Source organism: Sparassis crispa (assembly GCF_003851025.1).
Source record: "Sparassis crispa DNA, contig_000001F, whole genome shotgun sequence".
Classification (NCBI taxonomy): domain Eukaryota; kingdom Fungi; phylum Basidiomycota; class Agaricomycetes; order Polyporales; family Sparassidaceae; genus Sparassis; species Sparassis crispa.
Window position 1 is genome coordinate 2,255,067 of NW_020939748.1, and position 26,676 is coordinate 2,281,742.

At 50.0% G+C, this 26,676-nt stretch overlaps 13 protein-coding genes across 13 annotated transcripts; 8 read left to right on the top strand and 5 right to left on the bottom strand.

The window, feature by feature from the left end:
• Nucleotides 1-91: 91 nt before the first annotated feature.
• On the top strand, nucleotides 92-3,022 carry SCP_0207720 (Transposon Tf2-9 polyprotein; the record flags this gene model as incomplete). The annotated part of the gene is made up of 1 exon (XM_027754684.1): nucleotides 92-3,022. One exon carries the CDS (start codon nucleotides 92-94, stop codon nucleotides 3,020-3,022), a length of 2,931 nt encoding a protein of 976 aa, XP_027610485.1.
• Nucleotides 3,023-3,241: 219 nt separating this feature from the next.
• On the top strand, nucleotides 3,242-3,727 carry SCP_0207730 (hypothetical protein; the record flags this gene model as incomplete). The annotated part of the gene is made up of 1 exon (XM_027754685.1): nucleotides 3,242-3,727. The coding sequence occupies one exon, from the start codon at nucleotides 3,242-3,244 to the stop codon at nucleotides 3,725-3,727; it is 486 nt and encodes a 161-aa protein (XP_027610486.1).
• Nucleotides 3,728-4,573: 846 nt separating this feature from the next.
• SCP_0207740 (hypothetical protein) lies at nucleotides 4,574-4,951 on the top strand (the record flags this gene model as incomplete). Its single annotated transcript, XM_027754686.1, has 1 exon — nucleotides 4,574-4,951. The coding sequence occupies one exon, from the start codon at nucleotides 4,574-4,576 to the stop codon at nucleotides 4,949-4,951; it is 378 nt and encodes a 125-aa protein (XP_027610487.1).
• Nucleotides 4,952-6,065: 1,114 nt separating this feature from the next.
• Nucleotides 6,066-8,801, bottom strand: SCP_0207750 (hypothetical protein; the record flags this gene model as incomplete). The annotated part of the gene is made up of 2 exons (XM_027754687.1): nucleotides 6,066-6,074; nucleotides 8,661-8,801. 2 exons carry the CDS (start codon nucleotides 8,799-8,801, stop codon nucleotides 6,066-6,068), a joined length of 150 nt encoding a protein of 49 aa, XP_027610488.1.
• A 627-nt stretch (nucleotides 8,802-9,428) lies between these two features.
• Nucleotides 9,429-11,234, top strand: SCP_0207760 (Uncharacterized trans-sulfuration enzyme; the record flags this gene model as incomplete). Its single annotated transcript, XM_027754688.1, has 12 exons — nucleotides 9,429-9,537; nucleotides 9,588-9,733; nucleotides 9,783-9,830; nucleotides 9,886-10,070; nucleotides 10,126-10,150; nucleotides 10,204-10,303; nucleotides 10,359-10,435; nucleotides 10,498-10,647; nucleotides 10,706-10,840; nucleotides 10,894-10,947; nucleotides 10,999-11,109; nucleotides 11,172-11,234. 12 exons carry the CDS (start codon nucleotides 9,429-9,431, stop codon nucleotides 11,232-11,234), a joined length of 1,203 nt encoding a protein of 400 aa, XP_027610489.1.
• Nucleotides 11,235-11,669: 435 nt separating this feature from the next.
• Nucleotides 11,670-13,188, top strand: SCP_0207770 (hypothetical protein; the record flags this gene model as incomplete). Its single annotated transcript, XM_027754689.1, has 11 exons — nucleotides 11,670-11,697; nucleotides 11,754-11,791; nucleotides 11,844-11,889; nucleotides 11,944-11,975; nucleotides 12,031-12,039; nucleotides 12,094-12,136; nucleotides 12,203-12,287; nucleotides 12,343-12,418; nucleotides 12,472-12,545; nucleotides 12,602-12,698; nucleotides 12,754-13,188. The coding sequence occupies 11 exons, from the start codon at nucleotides 11,670-11,672 to the stop codon at nucleotides 13,186-13,188; spliced, it is 963 nt and encodes a 320-aa protein (XP_027610490.1).
• Nucleotides 13,189-13,511: 323 nt separating this feature from the next.
• SCP_0207780 (hypothetical protein) lies at nucleotides 13,512-15,002 on the bottom strand (the record flags this gene model as incomplete). Its single annotated transcript, XM_027754690.1, has 7 exons — nucleotides 13,512-13,830; nucleotides 13,900-14,319; nucleotides 14,373-14,471; nucleotides 14,528-14,649; nucleotides 14,700-14,852; nucleotides 14,907-14,927; nucleotides 14,979-15,002. 7 exons carry the CDS (start codon nucleotides 15,000-15,002, stop codon nucleotides 13,512-13,514), a joined length of 1,158 nt encoding a protein of 385 aa, XP_027610491.1.
• Nucleotides 15,003-15,126: 124 nt separating this feature from the next.
• SCP_0207790 (Golgi apparatus membrane protein) lies at nucleotides 15,127-16,363 on the top strand (the record flags this gene model as incomplete). The annotated part of the gene is made up of 7 exons (XM_027754691.1): nucleotides 15,127-15,225; nucleotides 15,292-15,442; nucleotides 15,501-15,709; nucleotides 15,773-15,853; nucleotides 15,906-16,041; nucleotides 16,100-16,163; nucleotides 16,213-16,363. 7 exons carry the CDS (start codon nucleotides 15,127-15,129, stop codon nucleotides 16,361-16,363), a joined length of 891 nt encoding a protein of 296 aa, XP_027610492.1.
• A 136-nt stretch (nucleotides 16,364-16,499) lies between these two features.
• On the bottom strand, nucleotides 16,500-17,784 carry SCP_0207800 (hypothetical protein; the record flags this gene model as incomplete). The annotated part of the gene is made up of 3 exons (XM_027754692.1): nucleotides 16,500-17,275; nucleotides 17,342-17,588; nucleotides 17,644-17,784. The coding sequence occupies 3 exons, from the start codon at nucleotides 17,782-17,784 to the stop codon at nucleotides 16,500-16,502; spliced, it is 1,164 nt and encodes a 387-aa protein (XP_027610493.1).
• A 3,169-nt stretch (nucleotides 17,785-20,953) lies between these two features.
• On the bottom strand, nucleotides 20,954-21,328 carry SCP_0207810 (Small nuclear ribonucleoprotein; the record flags this gene model as incomplete). Its single annotated transcript, XM_027754693.1, has 3 exons — nucleotides 20,954-21,007; nucleotides 21,078-21,224; nucleotides 21,296-21,328. 3 exons carry the CDS (start codon nucleotides 21,326-21,328, stop codon nucleotides 20,954-20,956), a joined length of 234 nt encoding a protein of 77 aa, XP_027610494.1.
• Nucleotides 21,329-21,686: 358 nt separating this feature from the next.
• Nucleotides 21,687-23,477, top strand: SCP_0207820 (hypothetical protein; the record flags this gene model as incomplete). The annotated part of the gene is made up of 1 exon (XM_027754694.1): nucleotides 21,687-23,477. One exon carries the CDS (start codon nucleotides 21,687-21,689, stop codon nucleotides 23,475-23,477), a length of 1,791 nt encoding a protein of 596 aa, XP_027610495.1.
• Nucleotides 23,478-23,809: 332 nt separating this feature from the next.
• Nucleotides 23,810-25,333, bottom strand: SCP_0207830 (Mitochondrial distribution and morphology protein; the record flags this gene model as incomplete). Its single annotated transcript, XM_027754695.1, has 5 exons — nucleotides 23,810-23,941; nucleotides 23,992-24,389; nucleotides 24,440-24,856; nucleotides 24,915-25,184; nucleotides 25,237-25,333. The coding sequence occupies 5 exons, from the start codon at nucleotides 25,331-25,333 to the stop codon at nucleotides 23,810-23,812; spliced, it is 1,314 nt and encodes a 437-aa protein (XP_027610496.1).
• A 154-nt stretch (nucleotides 25,334-25,487) lies between these two features.
• SCP_0207840 (hypothetical protein) lies at nucleotides 25,488-26,482 on the top strand (the record flags this gene model as incomplete). Its single annotated transcript, XM_027754696.1, has 5 exons — nucleotides 25,488-25,744; nucleotides 25,792-25,950; nucleotides 26,006-26,071; nucleotides 26,120-26,286; nucleotides 26,346-26,482. The coding sequence occupies 5 exons, from the start codon at nucleotides 25,488-25,490 to the stop codon at nucleotides 26,480-26,482; spliced, it is 786 nt and encodes a 261-aa protein (XP_027610497.1).
• Nucleotides 26,483-26,676: the final 194 nt, after the last annotated feature.

Sequence of the window (26,676 nt, forward strand, 5' to 3'; positions counted from 1 at the left end):
CGATTCCGGTGCAGCCGAAACGTTTATGAACATTCGTTTTGCGGAAGAAAACAATTTCATCAGATGGGAATTACCGAAACCGATTACAGTCATGAATGCAGATGGCACACCAAATCAAATGGGTACCATTACTCATTGTACCTGGAAGATGATGAAAATCGGAGGAAGGAAGACGCTTACTCGCTTCCTCTTGACCGGCATTGGCAAAGAAAACATACTTCTCGGCATGCCGTGGCTTAAACGCCTCAATCCGATGATCAACTGGGAAACCGGTGACTTTTGGTTTGGTAAAGACGCCAAATGGCCACCGAAACCCACCGTCAAAGATGCACCAGATGAAGAAGTTTCGATTTTCAAGGAAGATGGACTCCCAGAGTTAATCACCACCGAAACTTCCCCTACCTCGTTTGGGCATTCGGAATCTATCAGAGAAATCATGGCCGATAACACTGAGCGTGGCGAGTTACCCGCAGTACGGAATGATACCGAACCAGATGACCCACCATCAGAACCCCCTATGGATCAGCTCGATGACGACGATCTAGTTATATCCTATATCGCAGGAGAGCCAGTTATTGGGATATTTGAACCCATCAGGAAGGAGTCACCTTTGACGAATGAAGAGACTGAAACTGCAGTCTTCACCATACGAAGAGGCCCCGCCATTGGAAGAATGACACACAGTACCCGATCCCCATTATTCTGTAACGCACAGAATACGGTCTTTTACAAACCATCTGGTAAATCACAAGAATTGGCACAACAGGCACACAAGGAAGCATCAGCTGTAGACAAACCCAAAACTGTCGAGGAGTTGGTCCCCAACTACCTCCACGATTTGAAGTCCATCTTTGAAAAGAAAGCAGCTGAACGCTTTCCAGAAACCAGGCCTTGGGACCACGCCATTGACTTGAAACCCGATTTTATTCCACGCGACTGTAAAGTCTATCCGTTATCGCTCAAAGAACAAGGAGCGATGGATGACTTCCTGGAAGAAAATCTGCGAAAAGGATACATCCGACCGTCGAAATCTCCCATGGCTTCACCATTTTTCTTCGTAGGAAAGAAAGACGGAGCACTACGTCCCTGCCAGGATTACCGATACCTGAATGAAGGGACGGTGAAGAACACCTATCCTCTCCCGCTCATTTCTGACCTTATGGATCAATTCAAAGGCGCATCAATCTTTACGAAAATGGATTTACGCTCCGGATATAACAATGTCAGAATCAAAGATGGTGACCAATGGAAGGGCGCATTTAAGACAAATCACGGACTTTTCGAACCTATGGTCATGTTCTTTGGACTCTGCAACTCCCCGGCGACTTTCCAAATGATGATGAATGCACTCTTCAAGGACATGATCGATGAGGGATGGATAGTCATTTACATGGATGATATCCTCATCTTCTCAAACGATTTGGAAGAACATCATGTTCAAACCCGATGCGTACTCCAACGACTCAAAGACAACGACTTATTCCTTAAACCGGAAAAGTGTTTCTTTGATATTAAAGAAGTCGAATTCCTAGGCATGATCATTCGAGAAAACTACATTGGCATGGACCCTATCAAACTTAAAGGAATTGCAGAATGGCCTGAACCAAGCACGGTAAAAGGTGTTCGCTCTTTCCTAGGGTTTGGAAACTTCTATCGGAAGTTTATTGCCAACTTCTCGGATATTGCCAAACCATTGACGAATCTTACGCGCACTGCCGCTGGATCTCCACCTTTTGAATGGACAACAGAATGTCAGACAGCTTTCGACACATTGAAGCAACGATTCAGTACCGCCCCAGTACTGTTACTGCCTGACAAGGCAAAACCCTTTATTGTTGAATCCGACGCTTCCAAGTTTGCTACAGGTGCAGTTTTACGTCAAGCCGATATCAATGGAGACCTCCATCCTTGTGCCTACATTTCACAGACGCTCAATCCAGCTGAACGGAACTACGAAATCTATGACCGCGAACTCCTCGGAATCATTCGAGCCCTCACTGAATGGCGCCATTATCTTGAAGGCTCTCCCCATCCCGTCGAAGTTCGCAGTGATCACAAGAACCTCACGTACTTCCGTACAGCTCAGAAGTTAAACCGCCGACAAGCACGATGGAGTCTCAAATTATCACAATTTGATCTTCACCTCATCCATGTCCCTGGCACTCAGATGATTCAATCTGATGCGCTCTCTCGTCGTAATGGACTCGATGACAGTGAAAGTGACAATGAAGATCGCATTCTTTTACCCAATGCACTATTCGTGCGATCCATTTCCCCGACACTATTCGACGAAATCAGGAATCACGCAGCAAAAGACCTCATTATTCACGAAGCCCTCGAAGCGATTGCGCACAAAGGGCCATTCCCCATGAAATCATCGCTTTCCGACTGGGAAGTTCGCGATGGTGTCATCCTCTACAAGGGAAAGATTTACGTTCCACCATCCGAAACTCTTCATCGTGACCTTGTTCGACTACATCACGACTCCCCTGCCATGGGTCACCCTGGAAAGTTCAATACTCTTGAACTGTTACGTCGTGAATTCTGGTGGCCCGGCATGTATACATTTGTCTACAATTATGTTAAAGGCTGTGCCGCCTGTCAACAAATGAAACCGAATACTCATCCAACTCATATTCCTTTGGAACCAATTCTTGCCGACCCACACGCATTACCATTTTCCTGTTGCACCACCGATTTTATTACCGACCTCCCCGTTTCCAACGGTTTTGATTCAATTATGGTCGTAGTAGACCATGACCTTACGAAGGGGGTGATTCTTATGCCCTGCCTCAAAATGATCACAGCCGAAGGAACGGCCAAGATTTTTCATGACAAAGTATACTCGCGATTTGGATTATCCGACCGAATCATCTTGGATAGAGGACCTCAATACGCATCCAAGGTCTTCCAAGAGTTAAATCGACTACTCCAGATCAGATCATCAATGAGCACAGCTTATCACCCTCAGACGGATGGAGAAACAGAGCGAGTCAACCAGGAGCTGGAAATCTATCTTTGACTCTATTGCGGAAACAACCCTGAAACATGGGCCGACCGCCTGCCAGACCTCGAGTTTTGTCATAACACAAGGGAACACTCGGCACGGAAAATGAGCCCATTCTGCATCATGATGGGATACGAACCACGTGGACTCCCTTCCGTATTTCCGACCATGAACATTCCATCGGTTGAATCCAGGCTTGACATGTTGCAGAAGATAAGATTAGAAGCACTAGCCATGCACGAGTTAGCCCGACAACAGATGGCGGACCGAGTCAGACAAGGATCGCCGAAGTTTACACTAGGACAGAAGGTCTGGCTAGACTCGAGGAACCTGAAGGTCAATTACGCCTCGCGCAAGATAGCACCAAAGCGTGAGGGGCCATTCGAAATTGTCGAAGTCATCGGACCAGCCAACTATCGTCTCAAACTCCCGAAGACCTGGCGAGTTCATTCCATATTCCACGCCGCCCTTCTATCTCCTTATCGCGAAAATGACATACATGGTCCGAATTACGTGAACCCACCACCTGATGTCGTTGATAATGAAGAAGAGTACGAAGTCGAAGCCATCCTGAATCACAAGATGTACCGAGGTCATCTGAGGTACTTAGTCAAGTGGAAAGGATATTCTTCAGCAGAAAACTCGTGGGAACCTACCCACAATTTACAGAATGCCAAGCGAATCCTCGATGCATATAAAAGGACCAGGAGAATCCAGTAGAGAAGAAGAAACCCGGAATGACTACCACGACAGTTTTCCTCATCATCTTCCTAATCGTCCTCCACTGCACAACCCTCACTTTTCTTTGGATCATCCACCGAATCCTTATCAGACGACTTGTCGAACACACACTCTTCACGCGAGACAGCCCACACGCTAACGGCTGGGGTGATCAGAACGATGCCTGGAACTGATCAGGCAGCTCTTATCTCTGTGGGAATACTCTTTATCATCCAATGGATTTTCATCTATTTGATTATTACCCAGATCCACGACATTCTATTTCACATCACAGATAACCGCGATCCCCTTAACGACCGAAAGGTATAAAAGGAGGAGAAGACGATATATCATCAATGCCCACTTCCGCTATAGACGACCTTGTTCACAATATACTCGCTGAAGTCGCCTCCACAATTATGAGCATACCCGCATCGCCTACGCTTGTCAATGGAGTACCCTCTCGAGCACAGACACCCTTTATCCGCGCCTCATCGCCCTCACCTTCTATCGAACTCAGTCACGCATAGGACGAACAAGAATTTGCCACACGTCTGGTCTCGGCTATCCGTGTTCCTGTCGACTTCACAGATATCCTCGTCGCCTTACGAAATCACCCGCAAGATCGACAAGCAGTGGTTTCCATGCAACGAGCATTAGATATGGTCGAGTGGATGCAGATGGCCAGACAAGAGCTCATCGCAGCAGAGGAAAGGACGAGTAGAGCCCGAACCAGAGTCGACCAAGTCTGGTCACTAATGCGCAGTACGGTCACTCGTACAGCACAGGAGATTTGGAGGGAGCATGGTGACGAAGACATCGGACACATCCTCGGATACACCACTAATGGAATACCCGCATCCACTCCTCGCTCGTCGCCAGAACCAATTCCCATTCGACCTCGCCCTCCTCGTTCGCACATACCCAGTGGGCGATCTCCGTTATCCCAACCATCTTTCTCGACCGCATCCACTTCTTCGCGTCACAGTCATCCCTACAGGGATGGACGTATCCCCGAACAAGGATCACGAACCAGCCGGCGGACATGCTACAGATGTGGAGGAGATCATTATGTCCGCGACTGCCCCCGACGACGATGAAGATCACAATATTTCTTGTGGGACAAGAAACGTTAGACGGGAGCTGATGTTACAACGCTCCTCACTTGTGGCGCATCTTTTCTTTTTCTTCTTCTTGTTCCCTTTACGTTACCAGACCACGTGATCCAACACGCGACTCATCGGAGCGCAACCTCCGATTCTTTACCCAGATGACTAGAACCCCTAGTCTGGGGTTACACCGGATCCAACTCCGGACCTTCTTCTTATCACACATGCAAGACGTGCATGTATGCCTCGTCTTTACCTCGTTCTGATACACGACTCGTTATCCCCATTAGTGCTGATTATCTCTCACGACCTTACTCAGCTTTCTCACACATATTATTTCCTCGCTGTTACCTTGCCCAGATATCGTTTCACCTTATCTAGCCAATGAACGATCTTGCATTACTGCGTAGTACTGCGGATACCTTTTGTATAAGTAGACGACCTTGTCGAGCTGGATCCCCATCTCGACCTGGTTACCATTAAACCAGCTTTTCACTTGCCCTTGACTGAGATCGACCGTCAGTAGCAGACAGCTACTACGAGTCATAAGAACAAACTCTGATCGACCTTCAGTGCGAGGACATCGCCAGAAGTGTCACTTGAACGGACTTGTGTCTTAGACTAAGACCTTGTCTCGTGACGACTCGACTAGACGCTCGTGTTTCGCTGCCGCGTAACAATCGGATACATAAGCTATCACAGCGCGAACCTGAGTACCCGAAAGTAAACAAGTGACATCTGTGTTACATCTAAGAACATAAGACAATACTACACTATATGTATTGATCCACAGCTTGGTCTTCTTGAAATGTATAGCACCTGTATCGGGATCTACAACTGTTTGATCAAAAGTCTCTCGAGGAAACCTGGCTCGACAATAACGGTCACGACCGCATAAACATCCCCTGTTGTGGTTCGGATCATGCCGATTCGACATGTACACTATGTCGTCTACAGTTTGATGAACATATGCATACCAATCATTCTCCCTTTGTATCGTCAGCAATGGTGGAGGAGGAGACGGAACACACATCGTAGGATCACGAAAACTGAAGGAAGCCCCCCCACTAGAATCCATAGATGAAGATCGTCTATTAGCCTCCAACTTACATTGAATGTCCTCGGACGTACCCATAGAATGATCACCTGTATGGCAACTCTCCAGCCATCCAAGCAATTGTTGCCGAAATTCGCTGTCGCAAAGGACCTTATCACGAATTTCCTGTGGACTAAGACAACTGACAATCCAGAGAACCATATGCAGGTGTAGGGTGAGTCGTCCTTGCGATTCGACAGGAGCATAATATGCTTCCGTGGGACCAAACAAACCATCCTCCCCCGAATCAGCATGCAAAATATTTACAACAAACGACTTAACCATCAAATGAAAAAAACGAGCGCACGCAACCGGGCTACAAGCTATTAACCGAAGTCGATGTTCAGCATCTCCCAACGAAGGATGAGAAGTAAGCAAATCAATTTTCTCACCACAGTAATAAAGACATATGGGATGCGTGAAATCAACAGGGGCAAACGTGATGAAGAACACAGGTACACCTTTCACAATGATAAGTGACTTAATCTCATTGCGCTGATATTTCCTACAAGTAGCAGATCTCTGCACACGGCCAGCAACGTGGTCAATAATCGACAACAACTCGAAACATTGTTTCTCCGCATCATCCTGCGGTTGGACGTACTCACCATTCTTACCACGATCAATCAACCGCTGCAATGCGGATGCATCGACCGTTATGATTTTCTCCCGCACAGCTTCAAAATTTCGTTTCTCAGTCAATAAATAACCGCCACTGCTACAATCCCGAATTTGATTTTGATTGAATACTATAAAGGGGAAAAACTCGTCCACCTGAAACCGACGATCAGCATACAACAACAGATGATGCAAATGCGGCTGCCGTTTCAATCCGACCACGATATTTGAATTCTCCAAACCGCCCAAACCATATGGAAAAAGCCAAGGGAACATACCAGGATAAAGTTGAGGGTTATGATACATAGTAGCAGGCACGGCATCGTGACCGTACGCCAATACCTTTCCCCCTGATTACCGCAGTTGCAATCTTCTCCTTGTAAGACATATTTATCAGCTCGGCACCGGACAATCCATGAACAATGAAAGGACATACTCCATTCTCCGTTCTGCGTTCCTCGTCCATCTCGTACGAAGACATTGCTTCACCAGGTACTCCGCCATCAATACTACGATGAAGCACACACACGGGAGGACCATCCTCAGAATATGACATCAAATTACTGCATGAAATTTGTACATCAGTATAGTCCGAATGATTGAGACATAGCCAATGCAATGCATCCAGCACAACTCCGTGTCTAACCAATAAAGGTGTACGCTTCACATCATCAATGGTAGGAACGGACAGCCCGACGAACAACACGGCCAAACACTCCTCGAACTCTTCACGTAAAGGAGGCAGCACATTATGCATTCTTGCAACCGGCTGCGGGAAAGCGACAGCATTCGCACATAATTTACGCTGACCTTTATCGACTTGAACAACAAAAAAATTATGCCAATAACACGCAATCAGCAATTTCTCGACAAACTGAAGACGCTGCAGAACCACCGGCACGTCTCCGAGCCACAATCTATTGGCCAACGAATGCGATGGCATACGATGCTTCAGAAGATGATGAAGACAACAGTCACATACCTGCAAGACCTGAGTATCACGATATTCCAAATATAAAACAGGATCATCCGACTCCAGGCCAACGGAAGACACATTGACGCGCTCCTGACAAGCGACCCTGCAACCTGTCCGTACCAACGGTGACAAATCAATATCTTTCTGATCGATGGACGTCAGCATACTATGAACTACCAGCTCTCCACACACTGCACACGCCCCCTCGCTTATAGCAGCAAATGAAGTGTACTCACACCAATCCGATACAAATCGTGCGAAATCTGCAACACGCGGCGGTTCGGGCAGAAAACGGGCTCGACCTCAAACAGTCTCGGACAGATCAATTTTTTGAGAACAAACACCGCTCGACGGACGCGACTGGGCCTGAGGTGAAGGAGAAATACTTTGCTCACCACATTCACACACTATAACACAATACAATGCCCCGCAAAATGGATTGCAACAGTGTGTCCGTAAATAAGACACCACGTCTTCCAACCTACAAGTATGATCGAGACGAACATGATGCAACTTCGCCAGCTCAAGCAGAGAATGATAAGGCAAAATTGCGGTAAGCACTGTAATGGGAATATCAATTAGAATGGAGGACGTACTCCATTCAAACATAGCACGGAAGCCACCCACAGTACTCAACCCGCGATACTCAACCAAATGGGCCATAGAAAGACATTCTGCATTACCACAAACCACCCGAAAGGATACCACAAAGGCAACCGACAGATGACAAGATCGCCGGGCACCACCACGCTGAGGACGATAGATATCCCCCGCACTACTCTGACGCGACCAGCGCGCGTCAACGAAAAGCGGTGAAACAACCGCACAAAATACCAGAATCGCGAAGAGAACAAAACAAAACATAGGCAAAAGATATGTCAAGTTCATCATGAAGAAGATCGAACGAAGAAAAGAACGTTACCACACCACGATAAAAAAAAAACCATCGGCAATAGCCGAGTAAGGATAGGAGGCAGACCTCCTATTCTTATGTAAGCGAACACCCCACCACGACGAGAATCAAACCAGATTTAGTGACAGCTAAATTCAAAACGTTAGACGTTTCTCGACGAAACTCACCTCCCGATATTTGTTCGCGGAGCAGCAGTTTAGTGTGGGACAAACGACCTAAACCAAATGCGGAAGCTCAAGCGCTCGCCGGAGAGCCTGTGTGCGAGAGTTCTCGCACTGGCATGCCCTGGAGAGAGCTGAGAAGATCCTTATGAGCTCTTTCATGGCTTGGGGAACATGTTTATGGTTCTCAAGGGGTGACATGGTTGCCAGCATCTGATGATGGAGGGTTGACCGCATATTGACTGGTTGCCCAATTCGGCCTAAGTCTGTTTGTTCCGCACTAAAGCACTGCGCCACAAACAAAAATCGGGAGGTGAGTTTCGTCGCAAAACGTCTAACGTTTTGAATTTAGCTGGAAATCGGAACTGGGAGATACGTATCTGATACGCGTATCAGATAGAGTTTGGACAGAGTTATACCACGTGCGCAGGCGTTAAAGTGACCCCGTCGCGTGAGGACCCCTGACAATTGAGGGGGATTCTGAACCGATTTCGGACAAAATTTGGACTATTGAGAGCCCCATGCCCGGTTTTTCACGGACAAATCAAGGGGTTGACCACCACATGGCCTCAGTCATTTCGCGGACATCGGAAGGCTGAACCTGGGAGGCCTGATCCGGGACCGGACAGACGCTCGTGAAATCCTGGCGAGGCAGGCGGAGAGTCTCTCGCGTGACGACATTCGTGTACCTGATACGCGTATCAGATACGCATTATTTCGAACCAATGAATGAGACGTTCTCGACGTGACCGCGACCCCGGCGCTAGTATCATGTATAACTAAGTTTACCCGGCCGTTCTCCCTTGCCCGTCACGTAGATCTGTCCCTATGGCTCTCAAGGTCGACAATATTCCCCGCCTCAGTGGAACAGACCTTGTTCATGCTGATGATCAGTTGCACGGTCCTGAAGTCGCTCCTTCCATCTCAGTAACTTCCAGTAAGCCATAGCGCAATTCACACGTGCTTGATACTCACCCATCCAAACAGCATTCCGTGCTGAGCAGCCGCTCACCAGCACAACGGTGGGAAGTGATGACCACGATTTCGACCCCCTCAACCCGATCAACCACGTGTACTCTCGCTACACCCAAAACGTCAGCAGCAGGGCCGAGAAAGTCCTCAGCAAAATCAACGTGAGTCCTATTGCCTTGCGAGCTCCTGCTTCTAATAACTTACTGTCAGGGAGGTTATGCTATTACCTTTGCTTCGGGACTGGCTGCGTCATATGCTGTGAGTATCTATCATTGTCAGGCCGATTCACCGATGAACGTTCAATCGCATGAAGGCCTTAGTACACCTGAAGCCCAAGCGTGTCGCCATCACAGGTGGTTATCACGGATGCCATCTCACCATACAAGTGTACAAGCAGAGCCGAGGCGAGGGATTGCCCATTATCGGCATAGACGACAGTTTCCAGCCTGGTGATCTATGCTGGCTGGAGACGCCTCTGAACCCGACAGGTGAAGCCAGGTAAGCATATTTTTTCGTGTAGGCGTAAGATGGTTTTTGACTGCTGGTTTGATAGAGATATTCAGTATTATGCTGACAAGGCATGATGAACTCTCGCTAGAATAACTTCTATTCGACTCATATCGACATGCAGGTGCACGCCGCAGGCGGGCGTCTGATTGTTGATTCCACGTTTGCTCCTCCTCCTCTGCAATATCCGTTCAATTGGGGCGCAGATGTTGTTCTCCACAGCGGTATGAACGATTTGAGCGTCTCACTTGAATGTCTTGTGTATTGAACAGCTCCTAGGAACGAAGTATTTCGGTGGCCATTCTGATCTTCTCTGCGGAGTTCTCATCGTTCCTACTGTGGATGAGTGGAAACAGGTATGGGAGCAGCCGTAGTTTAGTCCATACCCAGGGTACTGATATGGCCGCTGTTGCTTTAGCTCTGGCAATATCGTACCTTCTTGGGTTCGATGATGGGTTCCTTGGAGTCGTGGCTGCTCCTCCGCTCCCTTCGCACTCTGCACCTGCGTGTACCTCGTCAGTCGCAGACTGCTACTGGCCTCGCCAAGTGGCTGAATCAAGCTGCTGGCGTATGTTATTTCATGATAATCGTCGGCTAGACACCGTGTATTAACAGTGCGTGCACAGGGCAAGGCGGCAGATGGCATACCGACGGGAGTAATCGATAAGGTCTGGCATTCAAGTTTGCAAGGCAAAGACGCGCGAGGTTTTGAGCCCAGCATCCAGCTGGAAGGTGGCTACAATCCGACCTTCGCCATCTTCGTGAGTGCTCTCTATGCTATTGTCGTGATCATACTGACCACTCTCCTCCGAAGATGACGAACGACGAATATGCGCGACTTCTCCCGCATAAACTCAAGTACTTCGTAGTGAGTCGCGGCATATGCAACGATCTTCTCCGGTACTGAGATTTTCTGTAGCCTGCAACTAGTCTCGGCGGTGTGGAATCACTCATTGAGCAGCGAATCCAGTCTGATCCGGGAGCGGACCCACGCCTTATCAGGATAAGCGTTGGCGTAGAGGATTTAGAAGTATGTGATATCTTGGCACCGCAGCTATGTACTCCAATCCCTGACGATAATGCGTCTCGTAGGATTTGAAGAACGACTTGCGACGAGCGTTCCAGGAAATCGTAACACTGAGGGCCAAGTTGTAGACCAAGATATATCCGCACAATCTAGCAGAGGGAATTTAGAATGTCAGTCAACACGTATTCTTCACGCTTGCGATCCACTCATTATTGGGCTTCCTTGCAGGCTTGTAAATAGAAGGATATAGTGTTCAATGCCTCTGTACACAATAGATGAACCCGAATGCTGTATCTAGGAAATTGATGTGACAGATTACCTGTGCGCGCGCTATGTGTATGGTGAGCTGAATCGAATATGCGGGCTGATGGCGGAGGGATCTGCAGCACCTGCCTTACGCGGACTACGAATGTTGACAGGTTCACCACTTCCGTCTGTGTATGTCAGAGTTGTTGCACCTGCGTTTTCGTTCATTTATTAGTTCCCTTTCCTCCCGCCGCACTCTCCTTTGCACTCTCCTGAAGTCATCCCCTCACTTAACCCATCCTCCCTTCCTTTATACGATGTCTGGAAACTTGTTATTTCTCGGAGGTAAGGCCCATAGACGCGTTGGACGCGACATTTGCATTGACGCGTACTCCGAACAGGCCTTCCAAATGATATCAGAGAGGACGAAGTCCATAGGGTCAGTCCACGCATTAATCAATTTGGCACTCATCTACATCGTTATCGTGAAGCATCTCTCGATCTATGGCAAAATCACAGAGATCAAAATCCGGCCTGGTAGGTATATGGCTAATCAGTAATGGCGTACGGGTTGATTTCGTCGAGCCACAGGTTTTGGTTTTGTCAGATTCGCGTCGGAGAAGGTGACTTTTCACTCTTCTCCTTCACAGGCAATGCTGATGCACTTTTCACGTGTAGGATGCTAAGGTGCGTTGTCCTCTATCCTTTTAGCACTAAGGCCGTCAGTGACCCTGCGTGCAGGATGTGGTCACGATGTTCTCCCACCGACAATTCTTGGGCGCCGGTGAGTGCGGCTCCTTCCAAGCACCGTACTTCTCTTACCCGTGAGGCGTCTGATTGCACTTGTCAGATGTCTCGATCTCGATAGCTCGGCCTTACCGCAAAGAGAGCGGCGGCGATACCAAGGCCAACTCAAGTCCTGCCATAAGGACCAAGTGCGCTTCCCATCTGTTTCAATGCCTTGTTCTCATGGGCTAGATCATGATGCAGGTCGCCTTCTCGGCACGACGGTGTTGATCGATATCCCGTGGTGATCGAGAAGATGAACCCGAACACCACCTGGAAGGTGCATCCCGTCATTCGTGCCATGCTTTCCAGACTAACATCTACCGATGCCAGGACCTTATGCACTTTGGTCGCCTTGCGGGTGAAGTGCTCTTTGTCGCGCTTGATCGACATCGCCCGGGCAGGGGGTATGGGCTTTGTGTTTTACCTCATGGAGACTCTCATCTCATCCCGCTTGTCGCAGCTATATTAATTATACGACACCGAAAGATGCCGAATGTGCGGTCAAGAAGCTCAGTGGACGTATCTTTCTGGGCAATGCTGTCACCGTAGCCCTCCATGTATGTCAATCTCGATCACATCGGTTTACTGAACTCTTTACCTGTGGTTATGTAGCAGGATAGGTACGCAGTTGAACGACCTAAGTCGGTGTCTGACCGGTCTTGCCGCGGTCGTTCTCGCTCCCGCTCTCCCGTCCGCTGGACCAAGAACCGCGAGAATCCAAAGTATCGTAATCACCCAATCCTTTCGGATGCTCGCGATGAAAACAGGGCCATCCCAGCCGGGCCTGGTGTACAGCACAATATGCGCACCCCCGTCAAGTCCGACTTTTCAGCTGACAAGCATGACGTGCGCGATCCGCGTGAATGCCTAGTGTCGCTGGAGCCCTTCCAAAAGTCCGAGCTGCATGGAAACACGAATTCTGAAAGGGCCGAATTTGACACGGACGTGGATCGGATGGCCGCGGAGTGGCTGAACAAACATTTTGATACGGAAGCCTGGCGTAACGTCCTGACGGAAAGCTCTGTAGAAGGGTCCTCGGAAGCGTAAAGCGTAAAGCATCAATTGTTTCTGGTTCGCAGACAATTCCACTGATGCGACGTCGTTATACTAATTCGGTGCTGAACCGTTACAGTATCCATGAAGAGTTAGAAACTGTACCGACCAGCAATAATCGACCCCATTATTTCGCTCCCTCCGAGGATTATTTTCACCGACAGACATTCAAAGCGCACTGTATACCTCTTGTTGTATTTTTTCTTTGCCAAGCAGAGCCACTTTTATGTGGAATTATCGTCAATATCTCCGCGGTCCGCTTGCGCTCAGCAGTGGGATCAATGGGCTACATGTACAAGACATCAGACCAAGCGACTCTATTTTTTCTTCCCGTTGTAAAAGTCAAGAAATGCGACCTTGTCCTCCCATCCCATCCCCAGTCTCTTCATTTTCCCAGTATGCGCTATTAAGGACGTACAGGCTTCTGACAAAAGATCAACGGGTTGTTCTCCGGTGACATACTCGCTGGCGAGGAATGCTCTTGAGCTGGGCGATTCGGAAGGTGCGAGGAGTCGGATAGAGACGGTGAGAGGAGCAAGGGACATTGCAAGAGTAAGGAGGTGCGGGAGCGGATTGATGACAGTGGAGGGTATGGAGTGTGTCAAAGTAGGCTGCAGGGCAGTTGGCGGATCATACCTATGGACCGCAGGATACATTTCCGATTAATAAAAAGGAGACAGTAACATGTATGCAAGTGAAACTTACCGTACACACATCACGAATACGTTAAACTTGGTCACGGGAACCTTCACCTCTCGGAATATCTCCGCAAATCTGAGAAGGCCTCTGCCGTTGCTGGTAGTGCACTCGGGGAAAACTACAACCGGCCTATCCGCCTTGTTCCTGATTTCTTCCATGCTCAGCAATTTCTCCAGCTCTGCTGTGCCAGGCTGAGCAGAAATGGGGACATGGCCTGTCGCACGTAGCATGGAGAGTAGTGAAGCTCTTCGGAAGCCACGGATTGGGACACGTGGCGAAGGTGCGCGGGCTGAGGGCAAGGAAAGTGCCGCTGAGCCAGTACCGGTGCGTCGGCCAGGGGTACGAACAGGTGACGCAAGGGACTCAGAGGCTGGAGAGGTCGTGTCCGCAGATGAGCGAATCGGGAGCACAAATACGGGGTTGAATCTGATAGATCATCAATGGAAGAATGTATGGTGTCTAGGAGATTCAGACCGTACCGGAAGGCTAACCATAGAATCTCTACGAACGAAACCCAGTTCGAGACAATGATATCTCCTGCTTGCGGATTCCAATCTTCGGATAATTTTTGACTCCTCCTGCGTAGAAAGATTAGACAGCTGTTTATTGACTATAGCTGGAAGGTCAGACTGACCCGCGTTTTCGTGCTACCACGTCTACCGGTATCCACCAAAGACCTATCAGAAGCAACACAAGCCGGCATATCAACGCAGTCAAAAATTGAGTAACCAATCTGTATAACGGTGGCACTACGATCTGTTACGGTGAGACAACCCCTACGACAGGGCTTGACGAGACGCACTCACGAGCACTGGACAGAAACCTCTGACAACTAGGGCATATAAGAGACCAAGAACTACAATCAGTGAAAGCCTGATTGCTCCTACAACATAACCAAATGGAAGAGCAAGATATGCGAGTGTTTCTGAACCTAACGGAGGAACAGGTTTCAGGAAAGGCTGTTCAAGTTAGACTACATCAGCTATAACCAGCTAATGCTTCGCAGACCAAACCTGAATGCCTGTTCCTGGATCCTACATCGTCCTGAGTCGAGAATCTACGTAGTGCAGAGAAAGTCGACTTACCCGGAAAGCTGAGAACTTTTCCATGGAGAGCCCAGCGGCCGTTAAGCGCTGGAGTTGAAACTGAGGCTTTATCTAATCTTATCTCATTCTGGGATGACCGTGACCGTGCCCTCCTCGACCCCCTGAACACTAGCAGTTCGTACGTACCATGACCTCGACAGAGCGTTTCAGTGTCGCATGGCCTACCTTCAGATATTATGTTGGCACGGCATACCGCCGCTATAACAAGCTGCATATCTACGGGAAGGCGCGTCTCCAAATTCCTGTCACCTCTTCGACGATTAACACCATGAATTCATTTGTGCATAGACAGCTTTTCATATGGGGCACCATATGCGTTTGGGTCTCTTTGGCCACTATATTTGTCGTCATTGGACCTGACCGTATAGGCCAAGCTTTCTACGACCTGGCACATAAGATCAATCAACTGCCATTTGGCTGGTTGATCATTGCGGGTTTATTGGGTGAGCCAGACCCATCTGAAGAACCACACCGTGTCCGCGATTTATTAGTGGCACTCAGTTATTGAATCATTTCCACCTGTCATGGGGCATACGACCACCGTCACACTATGTGGTTACGCTTACGGGATGAAGGGCTTCTATATTGCCGCTGGAGGTTCTCTAGCGGGTGCCTGCTTCGCATTCGCAGTCTTGCGGCTGCTATTCCGTGAAAGACTGCGGAGATGGTCAGCATCCAACCAGAAGTGGATTGCGCTCGAAACCGTCGTTGTACGTCGTCTGTCCTGTGCACCGTGTTCATCGGTATTACGACCCACATCCGCGTCTGTGTAGGGTGCAAAGGGTCTTCCCCTGATCACTCTTGTCCGTGCGTCCCCCTTTCCGCCATGGGGTTGGGCACACGCGATGTTCGCTGTAAGTCTTCTACGAGTGCATAGCATTACTCTGAATTGACCAATCTCGCCAGTCAGTAGACACAGTTGCGCTATGGCAGTTCTTTCTGGCATCCTTCGTACTATTCCCGAAGTTTGCACTATTTGTCTTGATCGGTTCACGGTTGGCAGCTCTATCTGATGGAGACCAACGAAGCCATATGGACACTTGTACGTGAACTAAAGGCTAAACTCTGCAGGCACAGTCCGCTGACGATGGTATTTATAGCCACCAAGATCCTGAATGTGGCTATCTCAGTTGGAGGGATTCTTCTCTCGACAACTGCTGGCTGGTACGTACAAGTGGTAGGAATTATGACATGCATCTGAAAACCACGGCAGGATCATATACCGTGCTATGCAAGCAGAAGTCCGTCGTCTCCAAGAAATGACGCCGGAGGTTGACGAGCTGTCCACCGAAGGCACTGACGATGCTGCAGAAGAGGCCCCACTCCTGGGGGAGTACGCCCCGTCCTTGTCCTCCGAAACGTAGATCTTCTGTTTCCCTTTCATGGATACAACGCACTATATATCTACTGTAGAATTAATAAGTACGGAACATAAGCTTCAGAATTGTATATCTAATTGTGGCGACGTTGAGATCCGATGCGTTGTCCCAATAAAAATCCTCAGTAGTAGTGTAAGAACAGTAGAGACAGACTAGCTCCAATGAAGAACAGTAACACCCACTTCCTGCTATCTCTAGCACGCCGCTTTGCCTCCCTCAGCTGCACGTTACCATTCTCCACTGTGGCTGCAGTCGCTATTGCGTCCTCGTACAGCTGCTCCGTCTGTTCCGTCTGCTTCGTCAGGTGAGATACAAGTTCCATCTGAAGCGCGCTGATCTCCATCAAACGCGACTCCGCCTGCTGCACGGAGGCCAACGTGTCCTGCACCGACTGCAAGATGTTCGCATTCTCCGTTTCGAACTGCATGATCTGCGATGCAGTGAGCTCGATATCCTCTTCATCCGTCTCCTCCAGGAAGTCATCCGGTGTTGAAGGCATGGGTTTAATGGTATTTGTCGAGCTTCCGACATCGCGCGACTGTGGAGCAATGGATGCAGCGAAGCTTGAGGCGAGATTCGATGCCCCGCCGAGCCAGCTCCCGCTGCTGGACGACGATCCTGCAGGTGAGGGGAGCTCTATCGTGTCCATGTACAGCGCCTCCCGCGCCGCACCAGAACCTAGCGTCCGCGTCCGCTCCATCTGCCGTTTCACGCGCTCCTCTTGCATCTCCTTCAGCGCCTGGCTGCCCTCAGTCAGCCGCCGAGAGAGGTACCACGTAATGCTGGCATGATGAGCTGCTACGAAGTCAGACATTGCGGTGGACTCGTCTTGTCGCAGGCGTGCCGGCAGCAGTCTCGTGAGGGGATTTCTCCGACTGGCAGCGAGCTCCGCGCGTCCTAGTCAACATATCTAAAATGTTAGAAATTCTGCAGGCAAGTGAAGTACAAAGAACCCATTCTTACGCTTTTCAAGAGCCTCCATTCCCTTCACTCGGTCCGCACAGCGCGAAAGAATGACCCTGGCCTGCAGGTCGATTTGGTCCCGTTCCTCGTTTGTGATATGTCGAACACTTGACCATGATTGGTCTGCTGCTCCGAGATCTATCATTCGCGGGGACTGTAGCAGTGACGGCGTGCCACGAGAGTCCACATTCAGATAGACCTTCCGGATGGACGACAGCATCCTGCTCAGCGTCTGTATATGACGCAGCTGAAGGCAATAGATCAGCGAGCGCAATACACATCCCTGATTTCAGGTCACATACAATAACATAGGCCTCAGCCAGGTACTCCTGGCTTAGAAAGTCCTGACCTTCGGCGACCTTGCGACGCTTCGGCTCCGGGGCTTCATTCTGCTTTTCTTTGAGGATTTCACGGAACTCGGAGGTGCGGGAGTTCGCAGGCATGGATGGGAATACCTCCAAGGCTTTAAGCTTCAAGGACGAAAGAGCGTTGTATGGTCGGCGAGCGACGGGGCGTCTGCTCTACTTGTGCTGAACGACTAGCGCCTGTACAATAAGTGCACGTGCACACTTCGTATTTAGAAGCCGCTGTTTTCGTTTCTTCACAACCACGACGTTGTTTTCTGTTGCCACCAGCTCGCCGTACACGACGCGTTGCAGAGGCTCGTCGTCGTGGAAGATGACAGAGTGTCCTTGTTTGAGGCGGGCGGTGTTTCCTTGACACCACCGTTTGCCATAGTTAGCGACATACATGCAACTGAGAGTGAATCATAAACCTTTTCTTGTTCCACTAGTACTATTACTATCATACACAAACACTATTACATTATATCAGTACAGTCACCTAGACTCGTGACCAGTCTTGGTCTCGTACCCCGACGTGAGCGAGTAACGCACCCCACCACCGCCCTCGCTCTGACGTCTGGGGCATTTCAACCGTGACCCCCCTTGCTCTTATCAGCCCTAAGCGAGATTATCTGAGCCCGCGCCATCAATCATCCTGCCTAAATCGGCAATTCCTCTACGCTTCCTCTGACTTTCGAGCCATGATATCACCGCGTGCACATACTGTTGTAGCAGTCATTCTCTGTAATTATCATAGAAATACTATCTTGACAACGTACATGTAGTTTAATGAATTATATGAGGGATTGCGGCCGCAGAAAACATGAACTAACTGCAGACTCTACTTACTTTCCTTGGTTTCTCACAGAGGTGTCTCAATCCTACTTATTCCTCTTGCGAGGAAGCTCATATTGCATCACTTTTATATTTCTGCATGATTACATGGCCTCCTCGCTGGCAATGCCTCCAAAAGTTGAGTATGAATCTCGACATCGAGTCTCTGTGCCTTCCCGAAAAGGCAGGATGATTGATGGCGCGGGCTCAGATAATCTCGCTTAGGGCTGATAAGAGCAAGGGGGGGTGTCACGGTTGAAATGCCCCAGACGTCAGAGCGAGGGCGGTGGTGGGGTGCGTTACTCGCTCACGTCGGGGTACGAGACCAACCAGTCTCTATAATGCACCAATGCGATGCTATGTACGATGGGGCGGGGGAGGGAGGAGCGGAAGAGAGGCGGCGGGATTGGTGCTATAGAGGGGGAGTCGACCAGGACCCCCGCGAATCCACTGAGAGCTCCGATGCACCCATCCCCGAAAAATGGGCCGCCGGAGGCAAAATGTTCGATCTTCGACCCCCGAAAATGGCCAAAAAGTCGTCGAAAGTTAGGTGCGAAACACCCCCGAAATGTAACCCTCCAACCTGAGGTTAGGTCCAGAACCCCTGGAAACTGAGGTTGGCTGGCGGATCTCTCAGGTTGCGGAGGATCGGCCTCGAATTTAGACATACAGTATGTGGTGGTTTAGGAGGAAAATTTTAGTAATTTGGTTGACAAAAGCTTGGGTTTCGCGCAGGAAGCGAAAAATTGGTTCCGCCGGCCGTCGAACGTAATTCTAGGCGGCCACATACCCCCGAAAATGGCCGACCTGCCGCCAGGTTGTGTGCAAACCCCCGAAAATGGGTAGTTGGCCACCCCCGAGAAATGTCGTCGCCGGGATCGGAGCTCTTAGTTAATTCGCGGGGGTCCTGGTCGACCCCCCCCTTCCAGATATAAGGTTTAGAAAGGTCTCACTTTGTTCACAGGCTCGTCGGAGATCAATTGGCCGACGTGCCGGAGTGATTTAGAGACGAATTTAGCTTTAGAATGTCTCTAAACGGCTACGGGAAGGCATCCACTTGTTCATATGTGCATGATACATCCAACAAAGTCAATTGGTCTCCTGTCTTTGTGTAAATGCAAATGAGCTGCATCTTCTGATGATTTTTCTATGATTTTTGCTACACCCAATGAATGTTCACTGAAAAGAAAACAAAGAACTCTTGTCAACTTCAATTACTCAGCCAAATTTGAGGCAGATTGGAAGTGAATTGCATATGAATAATGACAGGCCAACGTTGTGTATGAAGAAGCACGGAAACAAGAGCAAGAATGATTGTCTCCTGCCGTTGCAGCGGAGCCGGGTCGCTGTTCACTCATCCCAATAAGGCTATTTGGAGTTTGAAAAGTTCATGCGCTCGAGTGCTTCCAGCCGCCTTCAAGTTGTATACTATCTCCCCCACATACAAGGCGGCTGGTTTCGAGCCTAACACCATTGAATGGATGCTAGGTTGCTACACATGGATACAAATATGGATGATACAAAAAAGAAGCTGAAAGCCCTACTTAGTGTCAAGCCGATAGTGTAATAATGTCGGAAAAATCTTTCGTGCTTAATAGGGCAGTTGCAAGACCCAAATTAGGAGTTGTCAGGCGAGGTCCATTGCAAGGCACATTGTTTTTTTCCGACATCAAATGTGGCATGGGTTAGGGTTAGGACAACGGAGGAGCGAAAAAAAAAGGCCTGCTCAGCCCGAGGGCCAAAGCAGGACAGGAAAATATTGAGACGGTGCATGAGCCGAAGCCCATACAAACTGTAGATTCCCCCTGAGGACAAGGTCGCCGTGCTATGAGAGGCCCCCACGGCCCATAAACCCAGGTAGATGAAGGGGCTTGTGCCATCAAGGTAAGTATGAGTTGCTATCATCCTTGCCCACTGATTATATCGTGGGGACGAAGTGCGCACGGACCATCGTGTTCTTCACGCTCACGTGAAGCTTTTTACAACTCGGAGGAGTCCTATCTTATGCATGATGCGAATGTTTTTGTTCAAACAGTGTACATGTGTAAATCGACAATTTATATAACGAGAACGGATAGAGGAGAGCACCAGGATCGGGTCTACATTTCCGCCCTTTCCCCATTCTCATACCGCAGTTTGCCTCACAGCCAATGCACAAGAAACTTAGCATGAATTTTACAGGTCAACTGTAGTAATTTGTCGGCAGTTCATGCCTTCAACGTGTGACGAACAGTGACAGAGAGTATATATGATGGAAACCCGGAAGGTCAATTACAGCCTCTCAATTCCACCTTGGAGAGGTAATTGTCACGGTGGACAACAGAACTGGATGAGCTATCTGATCATGATTGGACAGCACGCATCAATACACCGGAAAGCAGAATACAGATACAAAGATGGACACATAACAATACTGATATTCGGGTCGCAGCACTCATCGTATTGCCTCCAAGATTTCCATCGAGGTTACGCTGTTACCGCGAATAACCTGGGATGCCACAACGATGAGGGCACAGTCAGCGATCAGAGAAAAGACGCATGCATTAACGAGGACTCACGACTGTTCCAATGGGATGTTTTTGTGCCGGATTTGTCTCCTCCAGAGCATCGTCGATCACAAGGTTCAAGAAAAGGTCGTAACCTCGCAACGTCCCGCTGACTTTGCGACCTCCCTGGAGATGGACGAACAATTTCTTGTCCATGAACTAAATTGGACACAGAAACGTTCAGTATTGTCATGCCATAACGATTGCGAGCAGTGGAAGAATAGGGTCACCTTCTTGAGTTCGGGCTGCGAGGCTTTAGACATGGTTGCAAGTGGATAGCGCGAGGCTTGGGCGCTAGAGAGCGGGTAGCGGACACGTGGTTCTCATCCGCTTGCGGCACATAATGGGCGTTCCGCATCCCTCCTCAAAGTGAACGCTTTCTTTCTCCTACATCCGCACACTCTCTATAACTAGCTTGTGCACACACTATCTGGCTTTCATACTCTTATATATCCACCCCTACATTTGTTGAACATCTCACCGCCAAAGTGGCCACTCGCTTCAAGTGGTTTCATTTAACTGGCCTTACACCGTGCGTCTGATCAATTTGCAACACCTATGCTGGACTCACGAAATGCAGAAAGACCATAAGTATTTTATTGGACCTTAACACACCGCTCAATGGCCTCCCCCGCCTCCCCTTCGGTACCGTCTACTGGCACCGGTTCTGCTCGCGCCAATTGGGGTAGACACGGCGATCCTGGGGCAGCATTTCGAGGACTCAGCAAGGGTAGAGGCAGTGGTCATGGAGGGAGAGGCCGGCGTGGTGGACGCCGCGGCGGCAATGGCGGAGGCAGAGGAGAGCCTTCCACGCTTGTCGACGAAGCCCCAAACAAACCGAGTGCCGATCAGACCAAGGAGAAGCTGCCGCCAACGGATGCGCCTAAAGCTGCCGCACCTCCAGCCCCTACGCCTAGTGCACCATCAACCAAGCCAGGTCAGTCAAAGCCACCAACAAGAAAACCGTCAGAGCATAAACCATCCAGGAAGGCTTCCATCGCTAGTGCAGATACATCCACATCCGCCCAGACTTCCGCAGCGTCGAGCAATCCTTCAATAGGCCGGCGAAAGCGGTCATATACCCGGAACAAAGGAGGACCTACTGCGGCTCCTTCAAAGCAGTCTCTATCTACCCAATCGAGCTATAGCCAGCTCTGTGCTGAGAGACCTGCACTAGTTGCCAAAGACCCCCCCCCTCACCTGATGCCTCCCCCCTCGACACCCACGTTCAACATCAAGAACGACATCGATGCTTTGGTGGAACGTGTTCGTGCAGGCGCAATGGACCGTCCTTCCACCCCAGGCAGTCACATCGACTGGGCGAGTGACGAGGATGACAGTCTTCCCGATCTTCCCGACTGGGGTCTCGCATCCAATCGATCCAATGGATCCAGGAGAGAAAGTGTCATCTCTCCAATATTGGAGGATACGCTTAAGCCCCTTCCAAGTTTGGATCTAGGGACTCCGGTTATTGTGATGTCACACGATCCGGAAGATGTTGTTGTTCTGCCCGATATGTCCGTGTCGAGAGAACATGATTTCAAGACGTCTGAAGAAACAAGGGAAGCTGTTCCCCATGTTATGACAGCTTCTTCTATCGTACAGGAGAAACAAGCGGAAGACAGTCATGTTGGAAAGGGTGGCGAGGCTACCTCCGAATCCCTGGAGGACCTTGCCTCCAAGGTGGAAGACGACGCCAAGACAGATGTATCGTCAACTGTAGCAACGACGGACTCGCCCGGTTTGTCCACGCGGCAGACGACATTGGAGAGCTTGTCCCCGCCTAAGGCGGCAGGAAAACTTCCAATACATCCCTCGCTCCCTCCCAAGCCATTTACCCATTCGGTATCCTCAAAACAACCCCCTCGAGCTGAGCCCGTGTTAAGTGTTCCGCGTCCTGAGCCAATAGTGGTGGAGCCACCGTTCGAAAGTGGACTGGCACAGTCAATACATGCGCCGGGCGCGAAGTCGGCTCCCGTGGAAGCCTCCTCTACGAAGAGCCGTTCCACGGAGCGTGGGCTTGCAGCGTCAATGCATGTGCCATTGCCATCCGCACCCAGCCAGTCTTCCAATCATCTCTCGCCTGATGCCTCCTATCACACGCACAACCGCTCGCGCACGCTAGGACGCCTCGGTCACCGCCAGCCGTATACCGCGCCTGCGTCTGGCTTTTCCGGTCATCATTCGGATCCTGACCGGGAGCGGCCGTTCTCAGCGAACATCTCGCATCATGCGCGCACGCACTCCACACCGCCGACGGGCCCGGGGACCGCCACAGCGCATGCTCGCACTGTGCACGCTGCCAGACCTGTTATCACGGTCGATGCGATCTCCAGGCTCGCCAGGACGCTGAATGCGGCCGGTATCAGACGGGAAGCACCTGCGGTGACCGTGGCGAAGGATTCAAGTTGATCTTCATCCCCGTTGCAACCGCGCCTATAAACGCCAACAATGTACTTGCTGTCTATGATGTCTGTCGCAGTCTGCTTAGTCTTCTTTGCTATCCATTGGACACCCGTCAAGTGCTTCCGCTTGTATATATTAGATACCCGCCTGACCTAGGCTCACATTTCTCATTGCTCGGGCTATATACAGTCTCCTAATATTGGGGGGTATCTGTCGAGTTACAGTGTACTATTACCAGGCTACGTTACTGGGAACATGGAGTTACAGTGTGCGCATGCAGACGATACATGGCGCGCACTTACCAGCAAAATTTCTGATCGAATGTGGACCTGTAAAAACTAACCGGAACTGAAGTACGAGAGTTCAAGTCCAATTGCCTTGATAGGTTTCGAACGGCTGGAAAGATTGGAGACTATGCCCAAGCTGACCAGAATGTTTCGCAGCCGTCCCTCCCACATCAACGACACATCCTACCCAGCAGAGTCAATGAACGCCGGAGAGGACACAAATCCATACTCACCGTTGTAGTGGAAGCGCGTGCTTTCACTACTCCCTGCACGTCACCACTGTGTTCAAACGAAGCCGGTTGTCGAGGGGCCGTAGAGTCTGCAGGGACGGCGGATGAATTTACCGGAGTAAATTTGCGACGAGTCCACCATTCTGCACCGACGGTCCACTCGCTTTCGTAGCTGTAGACATTGAAGTCGAACCGAGAGCTAACTGACAGGTCCGGCGATACACGCGCTGCGTACGCGCCAGATATATGGCCGAGCATGGGATTGAAGAGCGCGGTGATGGTGGTGGGAGGTTGTGATGGAGGACACCGCGAGGGACATGACAAGGCAGATGAAGATGAGGGAAGCTGGAATGATGGAGGAGTAGCGTCTGGGAGGGTAGTAAATCGTATACCAGTAGACACTGTAACACATGTTAGAAATCTGAGACCCATGGAAATTGCCACGACTCACCGCCAGCGCTCTTCTCCTTCGCGCTGAAGTAGAACTCAGCGCCAGCCGATATCCGACCCTTCAGGCCCCCCTCCATAGCATCTTCCTCGTCTATCCGCTTGAGCTCTGATGGCGACTTGATGCTTTCCTCTGTCGGCTCGGCAGAGCTTCCCAGCTTCCCGAAGTTATGCAAGCACCGGACACCCCACATTCCATCTTCGGCGCTCCATGTATATTCCGTGCACCACTTCCCGGTATCGTGTTGCACGCTGAACATGATGTTGCTCGCATGCACTGAGCGAGTCCGCTCTGACACCAAACTCGAGCGTGGGTCAGATATAGCGGCTACCATAGCTTGGATAGTTGGGGATAGCCTCGTTGAGTAGAGCGCATCAAGTCTGCCGGTGGGGATGTAGTAACGGCCGTAAAGCAGGTAGTCTGCAAGGAGGTTCATAGCATATTTGGGTGTGCGACATGGGAGATAGCACGCACTCACCACGGGTATCGACCCGCTCTCCTGCAAGCCATTCTTCTTCCTTCCCTTCCGGTCTCCGTGGCTGATCATAAACCTTGAAACGGTCGACTAACTCTTTGAAGCGCACGTCTCCAGAGCCCTTCACGTCGAGATCGCATGAAGTAAATATGTACCCCACAGAGCCGTTAAGTGATGGAAGAGCATTCATAGAATACGTTGTCTTGAATAAAGGATTGGGGGACTTGGAAATGGAGAAATGCAGGCCCCGGGGTACCGAGAAATCGAGAATAGCTAGACGCACAGCCAGTTAGTTGATTCTTCGCACTCAGGAGATTTGACCGACCATTAGAAGACCGTGTTAGGTTGGCATAGAGATTGTCTTCATTCCAACCTGTGGCATGGTAGTAGCTGCGCAAGACGTATGAGGCGAAGGGATGCATGCCAGTGGTGATGGTGAAGACCAAGAGTTCAGTAGCGATCGACACGAATCTCGAGATTAGCGCTCTAAAGCTGTAGCAAGTTCTCTCCACCTCCCCGCCCCGGCTACAGCTGAATTATGGTATTCTGGCTGACGCGCTGACGTTCGACACTGACATGGCATCGTTGTTTCCGCCATCGGGCCCCACACTTCCTCCGTTCCGTACGCTACTCATACAGGGCCCTTACCATCCTACGGCACCTATTCATCTTGTGCTCTCGCACACTACCGAGAATCCTTCAGCCAAGGCAATTTTACTGTCAACGTCCAAGAAGAAGCTTTTTTCATCATTGAAAGAGTCACTCGATGACTGGCTAGCTACTCACGGCTCCGATGGTCGCGTCTGCAACTCTGCCTCGCGAGTCAACATCCAGTCGGTACTGTTTTGCTTCTCGGCGTAGTAAGCTTATTCGTGCGCAGCTATCCGCGTAGCCCTGCGCACCTCGCTCTTCTCCTGTCAATGTTACACACGTACAATGGGGCATTCTACCATCCTAAGACCACAATTGACAGCGCCACTTCCCTTCTTGTTCTCCATGAACTCTCTGCATATTTCTTGTTGAACAACTCTGAGGCCACGTATGTACGTTCGTATATTCTCGTGTGCAGGAATAACGCGCAAACATCAGTTCAGCGTGTCATCGTACCTCTCTTTAGTTTCGCATGCTCTAGCAGCGGCTACGACTTTATCATCGGACTCGTCAGTATTTTTTGTGGCACTAGTGAGTCACCCTGAAACTCTTTTTAGTTCTGACGTCGTGCTGGCCCTTTTCGACTCTGGCTTGGAACAATTGAAGCTGCCGATCATCCGTCCTGTATCCCATGATGCAAGCGACGGCAATCCGCCTCCGATACGGAGCGAGCTTGTGGCTGGTTTCGTCCAAAGGTACTTCCAGTGGGTAGGTGTAGTTGAAGGTAAGTCCTGCTTACCGGTATGATCTTGTGTCCCGTCGTTTGGTTGAAAACATCATCAGTGGACATCGAGGTGGCCCACCCAGCTGTTTCGGGGCGGATGGTAATGATTACTTTACGCGGGGGCTCGGAAGACGAGATCACATGGAAGTGGTCCGAAAGTGGCGATGCAGGCGGGGTGACCTTTTCTTGGCAGTAAGATATGATGAGAGTCCTGCGTTGTGTCCTAGTGCAGCAACGCTGCAGCAAGTCTTAATATTGATGTTCAAACGGCTACGGCGCATGAGTATTTGAGAAAGACGGACCGGGAGAAACTCATACGTGTCCGCACATGCAAAGGTGATCCCGTGATCGCTTCGCGTGAGTAGCCTTCTGAATTGACGCGACTCCTCT